Genomic DNA, 10,548 nt, shown 5'->3' with positions numbered 1-10,548 from the left:
ATAGACCTTTTCCACCAGAATTTTCCATTACTGAAGCTGGAAGCCAAACAGAATAAACTGCTCTATGGTAAAGCTGCAACTCCTGGGTGGAACTGCTCCAAAGTAGATTTGGTGGAATGGAGCTGATTTTGATGGAGTGGGGCAGTCCCAAACAGGCCCTACAAGAAGTGCCACTGTGTTCAAAACAATAGGGAAATTTTAGCTAACCAGCATTCTGAAGATGTATTAATGGGATAACACCATCCTGTGTGAGACGGGCAATTCAGATTCCAACTCGAGTGATGTTTACAGTGGTACTTAGAATTAGATCTGAACAAACAATAATGCTTAGTTCAGTGGGGACTTACCAAAAGTATATGTTACAGGCTTTCTATCACGAAGAGATCGACCAGTGGTAATATCTGATGTCAAGTAACTATCGAGGAGGAGAGCTTCTCTCTGTTGCTTTTTGAGCATCTTCTCCTTCTTCTGTACAATAAAATGGTTGTGATTAACAGGTTCAAAACAGCTATCAGCTAGCAAAACAAACATATTAGGCTGAGTTAAACAAGATATGTACTTTATGAATCTTTTCGATCTCCGGAAGATATTCAATCTTCAACTTCTTGCCAAGGGAAACCTCTGTCCTGTTCCGACTAGAAGATAGTTTTTCCTAAATAAGACAAGACAGAAAAGTTACTATAACTAATGAACAAGGGAATAATAAGATTAACAATGACAATTAACTCAGAAATAGCAGCTGATTAACATTCCATGTCAACATTTCCTTCTGAGTTAACTTTGTAGAGCTCCATGGAAGTTAGTCAACTGTACTCACAATTAGGTAAATCTTGGCACATTATTAAGGTATATACATGATTAGACACCTTATATTGTCTAAACATTAACACAGTATGAAAACACGTGGGCAGACAACTGAATACGAGATGGTGCCACAATATTCGAGATGCTTAAAACAACTTCAGGCAAGTTCAGAAATGTTAGGAATCAGTTTCATACGGCAGTAATGTCACATAAGAAAGCGCGCTGCAGGTATGTAATGTTATTTTCTATTCGACATGACCAGAAGTTTTACTTAATACCTTATACCCCATGCTTTCTCTTCTATCAAGTGTCTGCTTTATGTACTCATGTAGATCAATCCATACTATGAGCTGGCAGGCACATCAAAATATGTCTCCGTCATTCTTCTCCTTTTAAAGGAAAATGCTATCCTCCAGCCGGCTGATGCACGCACAGCGTCCATCGCCTGTGCAGCCGTCGGATTGATCTTGATCGAGCGCTCGTGCTGGCCACAAGTCCCGTGCAGCTTGTTCTCTTATTTATTTATTTATTTTTGCAACAACCATATTGTTTCAGAAGGTTTTTGCAACAGAGGTCTTGTTTGAAAAGAAAAAAAGTAGAGTTCGGTGGTGAAGTTTTTTTCAGCAACATGGTCTAGTTTCAGAAGGTTTCTGCAACTGAGGTCTTGTTTCAGAAAGAAAAAAAATGGTTCAATGATGAATATTTTTTCTTCTGCAACAGGGGTCTTGTTTCAAAAACATAGCCCCGGTTGCAGAAAGCGCCGGAGGAGGGCCCGGCGTTAGAGCGTACGAGGCCAAGCATTGCAACACGACGCATGTTCCAGAAACATACTTCGGTTGCAGAAATAGCCAGAGGAGTGCCCGACGTGAGAGCTCGTCGTCGTCGTGCTGGAGTAGAGGCAGTTGCTCGGGGTGCTAAGTCGGAGGAGGCGCGACAACTCCAGCGGCCAGCAGCGCTCCATGGCCGAGGCGCTTAGGCCATGGCAGGGCAGCGGTGCGGTAGACCTTTGCAACAAGGCCCTTGTTGCAAAGCCCCTGAGCGCAACAAACTCGCTGTTGCAAAGGTCCTCAGTTGGCTGGGACGGTAGATCAGACGGCTGTTTCGAGCGGCATCCGATGGCCGTCGACGCGGCCGATCTAATCGGTTTATCATCCAGCGGACGCGTAGCACTGCCCCTACTAAAAACTGTTAGCCACAACTTCTTGTGGTAATACTACTATATGCATAAGATAATAACCAAATTGCTATGTGGCGACTAACCTACAGCTGCGCCAAGCTGGTTAAGTCGTCTGCGTGGTTAGGATTGGTACCTGATTGCTATATGGTCTTTTTTAAGTGGCAGTCTTTACGCAAGGGCAAGACCCTGACAAGAGGCATAGTCCTTTTTTGTGCTCCAATAGCGTGTGTTGTAAGACCATCCTATACAATAGGAGGCAATCACGTTGGTTTGAGGAGGCAATCAATAAAGTTAAATCTCCCTTATCTCTGTTCTCTCTCCTCCCTGTTATCCTCCGGGTACTGTCCGCCATCAACGGTGCCTCCTCGCCAGCCTCCGGTCGGTCCGGAAGCTACTCCAGGTCTAGGCGCCATAACACCTTGGTATCAGAGACCATGACAAGTTCTGAAGATGGAGGCCCATAAACCCGGATGCTGCAATGTTCCATGCATGAGATGATGTCCCACATGGAACTCTGGCAGAAGCAACAGGAGGGAAGTGCCCGCCAGCACCAACAACAGGTGCGGGAGCAGCACCTTGCAATTTAGCCACCCGCATGTCCAACTTGGAGTCACGGACACTTCCTCCCATTGAAGATGGGTGTGCTCTCCCTGTTCCAGAGAAGGTGTTGCAGACTTCGCTTCGTCGTGGCCCTTGGCATCCTTGTTAAGTGGCCAGGGCGAGCTGATCACCATGCTACATGGGAACCAATGGAGAATTCAAGGAGGCATTTCCCTCATTTCAACTCGAGGACAAGCTGTATCACAAGGGAGAAATGTTATATGGGGATTAAACTAGAGAAATTGCTTTTCAACCAACTGCACAGTTGCCCCATCGGCCACCTCGGGCATTGTTGGATCTCGTGCGATCATGCGGCGCCAACCGGTCTCTCTTGGCTCCCAGCATTTACGACAAACCATGTCGCGCGCCAGCCAGGTGTGTTCTGGACCCCACACGTCGCCGCTTTCAGAATTGCCAGCCTTATCTCTATTGTCTTCCATCCTCATCATCTGCCCGTCCCTTTCCCTGTCTCGCAGGCAACCACCAGGCGCAGCACGCCACAGCCGTCGATGCTCCTTGGGGCCACCCCGCCGCTGCAAGCACGAACCACCGCCACACATGATTGCTGCAACAACACGCCACCGCCACCATGGCTGCTGCAAGGGGGACCATCCGGTGATGGAAGCACGCCGAACCGATATTGCAAGTGCTGCAGCAACCACCGTTCCATCACTTCCTTGCTGCGGATTCACTGTTGAAAGGGCCCCCAGATGTTGCAAAGCCATGGGCGCGATACTGTGCATGAGGCGAACGGGGGTGCTGCGTGGGGGTGGGTATAGGGGCAGCGGTGTGCTGCAAGCTGGGGCACTAGCCAGGGCTACATGCAAGGCCGCGAGGAAGCACGCACAAGCCGGCGACGAACTGTAGCAACGCAGCACCGAGCGGGAACACCCGATGCTGCAAGCAGCGAGCTTGTGAGCATAGGTAGAGGGGCTGCTGTGACGGGAGCGTCATGGTACTTCACGGCGAGCCGGCGATGGCTGCTGCTAGGCGGTCGTGGGTGCTACGAGCAGGGAGCAGCACTACGAGGCAAGCAGTGCTCCAAACGACGGCCTGCGACTCCTGCTGCGAGGCCGGCGCTCTCCAAACTACTGCAAGGGAACAAGTCGGGGGTGCAACAAGCAGGCGGCTAGTGCTCCATGAATCTCGCCGGTGCTTCGAGGACATCAGCAGGGCAGCAGCTGCGCAACAGTGATACAATGGGCGGTAGCATGTGTTGCTGCGTGACGGTGCTGCAAGGGGTGGTAGCGTGTGCTGTTGTGCTGCAAACCGACAGTGGTGCTGCCAGTGGCAGCTCACAGCTGTCAGCCGAGCGAGGAGACGAGGTGTGGTGCTGCGACGAGCGGAATGGGGTGCCGGCGGTGCTGCAATGGTGCTGCACTGGCCATGCTATGTGTGCGCTGGAGGCGAAGCAACCATGCTGCATCGCAGCATCAGTGGTGCCAACGTCAGGGGTGGGGGTCATGCTACGTATCGCGAATCGAACGAGCGATATCGCTGGATCAGACAGTCATCAGGGCAATGATTCCTGGCTAGCTACAGCTGGTTGGTGCCTAGCGCCCGCCTTAACCTACAGCTGGAGCCCAGCTGGTTAAGTCTAGTCCCTATGATGATACCAACTTAGGATTGATACCTGATTGGTATATAGTCTGTTTGTAGGCAACAGTTTTCAGGACAGGGTGAGTCCGTATTAGACAAGAGGTATCTTTTTTGTGCTCAAATAATGTTTCGTGCAAAGCCATCCTATATAATAGGAGGCAGTCACGTTGGTTTGAGGAAGCAATCAATGATGTTAAATCTCCCCTATCCCTGTTCTCTATCTTCTACCCATTACCCTCCTAGTTCTGTGCATGGGCACTGCGCCTCCTCGCCGGCCTAAGCTACAACATCAGATCAAGGAGCCATAACACAAATAGAGTAGGTAAATTTGTGAACAGAACCAAGTGTAAACTGTCAGTAGCAACTATCCTAATCATAACGGCATAGAACACTTCCATGTTATATAACCTCTATGATGTTTATGTTTGATTCAAGATATGCTCATGTATTGTTCGCGGAAAGAATTAGGATTGTTGGAGGAATACCAATTTCAACTTAGCAACCAACTGTATGGAGCACATATTACGAACTCAACTTACTGCAACATCATCAAATTCTTCAAAAGTGGACGCAACGGTTTCCCAATGATACGACACAACTGGAGGAGTTGAAATTCTTCTTCCCTTCGATCTCTTCCCAGGTTCCTTCTTCATCTGTTCCACTCGTCTAATTTCACGATACAATCTATGTCCAAGAATTGGATCATCTTCGTACCTGTTTTGCATGACTAGATTAGCACGGACCATACATAATATCCGAAGGATGAAATTTTCAAAATGCTTTTCACAAAACACGGAAGAAAAAAATGACCCACCAATATGAGATTCCAAGGGAATCTCCCCCAATTCGTTCTTTACGGAAGGTAGAAAGGTCATAACCACGCTTTACGTTAGTGTCAATGTAGTTGCGTATATCATCTTGCTGCAAAATGCAATAGTCAGCCATCACACCCAAGTTAAAAGACATGCAATGCAGCTAGCTTCAAACCTAAACTGTAACCTACTTTCGAACATATCAAAAATAGCACAGAACTCACAGCTTGTGGTTGCAATTATCCCTTACAAAGATAGGAAGTATCAATAAAACACATCCCTATGACTCTCTTCTCCTTTATTTTAAATTTCTACAGGAATGGAGAAATTAACTGTATGCTACCAGGCATATGGTGTTTCTCAAAAATCAGCACCTATAAATTATCTTCACTACAATTTTCTATTACAAAGCGCAAGATCTATTGCAGGGTTCCTCCCCTCTACAAAACTATATTTATTCCCAAATGTGCCAATTAAATTACTCATTTGACATACAAACTAATCAAGTTCAAGTCTGCCTTTTAGTATGTTGTCAATCTTCCACATGTTATGTCCTTCATGCGGAAAATATATGTACTTTAGTTTTATGCAGATGAGCACCACAAGGTTAAAAGAACAAGAAAAAACATAATGCGTTAACAAGATAAAGAAGGCATGTTTTGTTCAGAAATTTGAGATTTTTCACATGAACATTATTTCACGCTTGCCAAGCTGTTTCAGCAGTGATAAGCATCAACTATAACAACAACAACAACAACAACAACAAAGCCTTTAGTCCCAAACACTGATTACGAGTCGAAGGACTAGTCGATGGACTAGTCTATGAGTCGCAACTGTGGTGTCGACTGCGAATCTCGTGTAGACTAATTCGATGAGTCGAGCGGTCGAGAGACTAGTCTACGACTAGTCTGGAGTAGTCCTGCTGTCTGAGTCGCTCGACTCAAATTTGGGAGGGGAAACTTGGAGAGCGAGCTATGAGAACGAGCCGCCTGGACGAGGCCACCGCCAGCACCCACTGACCCGCCGCCGGGACGGCGGATGGCGAAGCAAGGCGCGGCAGCCGGCCGGAGCTCGTGCTTGGGCGGCGGCCATGGCCATGCCCCGTAGGCGCGTGTGGCCCTGTGACGAGAAAGAAGAAAGAGAGAGAGAGAGAGAGAGAGGAGAGGATGCACAGCAGGCTCGCCGGCGGCGGCGGCCGGAGGCGTGGGTCGTGCGCGTACGTGCTTTTGTGCGTGATGGCGCAGGCGGCGGCGACGGGATCGATCGAGAGCTAGGGTTATAGAGGCTGGGATTGGAAGTAGGCTGGCTACTTGGGCCCAAATGGGCCAGCTGGGGGTGGCGTGCTGAGCGGCACTGGGCTGGGCCTGGCGAGCGTTGGCTAGCACTGCTGGTTTTATTGTATATACTGTAATGTGTTGTACATACTACTACATACTGCTACTAGGTATTAGTAGTTGACTACTACATTACTTTGTCGACTAGTCTAGCACTAGTCCGATTAGTCTATGAGTCTCAACCTCGGAACGACTCAACGACTCGTCGACTCGTAATCCTTGGTCCCAAACAAGTTGTGGTAGGCTAGAGGTGAAACCCATAAAATCTCACAACCAACTCATGGTTCTAGCACATGGATAGCAAGCAGTGGCGGAGCCAGGATTGATGTAAACCCTGGGCCTAAATTTTTTTCGGCAACATGGAAACTTACCATCACACATAAAAATTGCAGAAGTTCTCCACTATTGTAAAAATACCACATATGAAAAGCATACAAATATATGACGCAATTGCACTAGAATACGAACTCAGTGTATAACAATCCAACAAAATAGACACTCCGGTCAGGACTTATGAGCACCGATGAAAAACAGTTCCTTCATCATCTATATTTTCTAAAACATGAAATGGAATTGATATAAAAATTCATCAATTTAAGATCAATCAATACATATACACAGTAAATTTCAATGCAATTTTTGATAATTCTAGGCATAGAGAACCTACCAATGTTGGAGAATGGAGTACCGGGCGGCTGCAGAAGCAACACCACCAGGGCCAGGGGCCGGGGCTTAGGCCAGGGAGGCTAGCAGTAGGGGAGGAATCATGTGCGCGCTGCGGATGCAGGGACAGGCACACAACAGCATCACAACAATACGACATTTGAGGCCCGGGCGGCAACAACAGAAGAGGGCGTGCAGCGCCCAGGGGAGGGGAGGGGTAGTCCAGGTTGTGAGGAAGACGGCGAACAGCAGCGCCGAGCAGGGAAAACGGCGGTACGTACGTGCGATCTGTCTCTAGGTCGGCAGTTCGCGACGATTGGAAGGGAGCGTTCGTACGAGGCTTCGGGCTTTGTGTGTGCCCAGGCTATGCTGGGCTGCGCCCCAGGCCCAGTGCAAAATATGCATAGGTATAGGGCTAAAACACTTCTCACGCCCCGGGCCTGGGCCCTGGGTGCCCGGGGCCGCCCCTGATAGCAAGCTTCCACGCACCCCTGTCCATGGCTAGTTCTTTGGTGATATTCCAATCCTTCAGATCTCTCTTTACGGACTCCTCCCATGTCAAATTCGGTCTACCCCGACCTCTCTTGACATTATCCGCACGCTTTCATCGTCCGCTATGCACTAGAGCTTCTGGAGGCCTGCGCAGAATATGCCCAAACCATCTCAAACGATGTTGGACAAGCTTCTCTTCAATTGGTGCTACCCCAACTCATATCTCGTATATCATCCCGGACTCGATCCTTCCTCGTGTGGCCACACATCCATCGCAACATGCGCATCTCCGCCACACCTAACTGTTGAACATGTCGCCTTTTAGTCGGCCAACACTCAGCGACATACAACATTGCGGGTCAAACCACCATCCTATAGAACTTGCCTTTTAGCTTTTGTGGCACTCTCTTGTCACGGAGAATGCCAGAAGCTTGGCGCCACTTCATCCATCCGGCTTTGATTCGATGGTTCACATCTTCATTAATACCCCCATCCTTCTGCAGCATTGACCCCAAATATCGAAAGGTGTCCTTCTGAGTGATAAGCATCAACTGATATTCAAAAAAGTCTAGGCGTGCAACATTGACCCCAAATATCGAAAGTTGTCCTTCTGAGTGATAAGCATCAACTAATATTCAAAAAAGTCTAGGCGCAACAATGTCCATTACCTTTGCCAACTTCATATACTAGAATAAACAGCTGCTGCTGCTGAAACCCACAATGGGAAGTGCTATGGCCAGGCATCTGAATGCCTTATCGACAGCAAAAATTTACCAAATTCTTAGTTCTAAACTTCTACTCCCTCTGTAAAGAAATATAAGAGCGTTTAGATCACTACTTTAGTGATCTAAACGCTCTTATATTTGTTCACGGAGGCTGTAATAATATATGCCAAAACAGACGAAAATTGGTCGCATTGCACTGTTGATATTTTATTCGTCTATAAGTGAAATAAGCTTTTTAACAAACTGAATCAACATAATGGAACTCGGTTCAAACTGTCAGTCATAGTTCGGATTGATATACGCAACACAAAACACATGTGGGACATACAACATCAAAATGGTGTAACAGTTCTCTACCGCGATGCACATTTGAAAAGATTGGCACTTTGAAAAACTTCATTGCCTCCCTAGGATGGTAACAAAATTAGCACGAACCTCGACACGTATGTCACATATCGCTTTCAAGATCAGTAAACGAGTCGATGGTTCAAGCTCCTTGTACATTTCAATTTCAGCTCTGCACAAGATGGGGCAATTAAAAACCTATGAAGGTAAACCTGAACCAGAATATCTGATCAAGCAATTCTTATGTACAGGACTAACCCATGTGATGCAACTATTGGTAGATCACCTTCTGCAACCTGCAGTTTGGATCTCTGTTAGTTTATCAATTGAATGGAATATCAATACTGGCACTAAATTGTTTGCAGCATAGGGTATCAGTAATATACCCAATGCCACCAATCCCTTAGTTTTCTACATAGGACGGTTACCCAGGTTCCGCGCCCCATCGCCATGCGGGTTATTGGGGGAATTGACTGCACATGTGATCAACAATCATGAGAATCCAAGGAAGATGTTTGCATAGTTTGTGTGACTGCTTGAGCATAAAAGATAGATCAAAGGCAGAAGAGCAGAACAGGCACTCAATATGCTAACCAATCCTAGAGATGCTGGCTGAACAACATGTATTGCATAAACAGAGCACGTGATCAAATACATATATACTCTAGTAAATCAATGAATGAAGTATATTCCAGCAATGAAATAGCAGGCATCAGCCATGCTGCTACTGTACCATTTGCTCAAATAGTTAATGCAAGAAAACTAAAGATTAGCAGTAAATTCCTAGACCTACATGGAACCAAATTTTCCTTAAAAAGAAAATAAACAGCTTGTACTTCCTGCAAGCAAAAGAGCATATTTTGTGTTAATCCTGAACCAAAAATGATCCCTGCTGCACTCCCGCACATTGAGAATTACAGAATTTATTCCAACCAAGATAGAGAAGAGAGGGAAAGGGGTCCACAAAAAAATGTAAAACTTAACAACCGAGTTAGTAAGGAGCTCACCTTTAGCAGCGGCATGTGAAGATCGTATAGAGTACCGTTAGGCGTGATAAGTGCCGCCTCGATATCCTCTGCCGTGAGCTCCACCGTGATGTTGAGCAAAGCGCGGAACACCTAAAGCCACCAGAAACAGTGCTACAGCCGCGTCAAACCCTAATCCAAGCTCTGGAAGCCTAAGCGAAGAAACAAACCCAGTACGCCGAGCTGCCGGCCGCTGGGGGTATGACGGTAGAAAAGGGACACGCACGTGGAAGAAGTTGAGGACGGAGCCGAGCTCCCACATACAGCGGAGTCGCCACCGTGCCAGCTCCGCGGGCGCTTCGGGCTCCGACACAAGCGGCGTCACCACGCGGCATTGCGGCGTCACGTCCGCGTCGGCACCCGCTGCAGCTCGGCGACGCAGCCGTTCTAGCGGCGGCGGGGGTGGGAGCCTCGGCTTGCTGTTGCAGGCGCGCGGCAGGCGTGTCTTCCTAGGGGTTGGGGTCTCCTCGGCAGGTGTAGGGGGCTCCAGCTCCTCCTTCCCCGGCGCGGCCAGCTCGGCCTCCTCCTGCAGCTCCGTCGACGCGGGGGAGGCTCCGTCGCCGTCGCTGGCGGCGGGCATGGAGGGATCAGATCGAGGATCTGCGCCGGCGTGAGGGTTAGGGTTTGTCCGGGAGGGAGAGGCGAGAGGCGGGGAGGGTGAGGAGGAGGCCATGGAGAGGAGAAGGGGGCGGAGGGGAGGAAGGGTAGAAGTGGGATTCCGCGGAGGGGCGGGGGAGAGAGAGCCAGAGAGGACAGGGGACGAGGGATTTTATATTTTAATAATTTGACAAAAAACAGCAGGCGGAAAAATTAAGAAACACTTTATATATACTAATAATAAGAATTCTAGGGCCGTAAGGGTTTCTTTTTTCTGGATTTTTTAAACTTTTTTTACGGCCCTTTAAACGTGACGCGTGTTGCTATTGTGGTTTATTGACTGCCCTCTACCGCTTTGATTATTTGTATTGTGTG

General features: G+C 48.0%; 1 protein-coding gene across 1 annotated transcript in view; it reads right to left on the bottom strand.

The window, feature by feature from the left end:
* Positions 1 to 10,302, bottom strand: part of LOC119363652 (DDT domain-containing protein DDR4-like) — a 14,574-nt gene extending 4,272 nt beyond the window's left edge. Inside the window, exons 1-9 of the mRNA XM_037629019.1 lie at positions 9,803 to 10,302; positions 9,559 to 9,669; positions 8,938 to 9,024; positions 8,810 to 8,847; positions 8,642 to 8,723; positions 4,995 to 5,101; positions 4,720 to 4,894; positions 560 to 652; positions 348 to 468 (exon numbers count right to left, since the gene is read on the bottom strand). Of these exons, the coding sequence (XP_037484916.1) occupies positions 348 to 468; positions 560 to 652; positions 4,720 to 4,894; positions 4,995 to 5,101; positions 8,642 to 8,723; positions 8,810 to 8,847; positions 8,938 to 9,024; positions 9,559 to 9,669; positions 9,803 to 10,249 (1,261 nt within the window). The 5' untranslated portion in view covers positions 10,250 to 10,302. The remainder of the gene's footprint in view (positions 1 to 347; positions 469 to 559; positions 653 to 4,719; positions 4,895 to 4,994; positions 5,102 to 8,641; positions 8,724 to 8,809; positions 8,848 to 8,937; positions 9,025 to 9,558; positions 9,670 to 9,802) is intronic.
* Positions 10,303 to 10,548: the final 246 nt, after the last annotated feature.

Source organism: Triticum dicoccoides, chromosome 2B (assembly GCF_002162155.2).
Source record: "Triticum dicoccoides isolate Atlit2015 ecotype Zavitan chromosome 2B, WEW_v2.0, whole genome shotgun sequence".
NCBI classification, from domain to species: domain Eukaryota; kingdom Viridiplantae; phylum Streptophyta; class Magnoliopsida; order Poales; family Poaceae; genus Triticum; species Triticum dicoccoides.
Note: the sequence above shows the minus strand (reverse complement) of the source record. Positions and strands in the feature narration are given on the sequence as shown.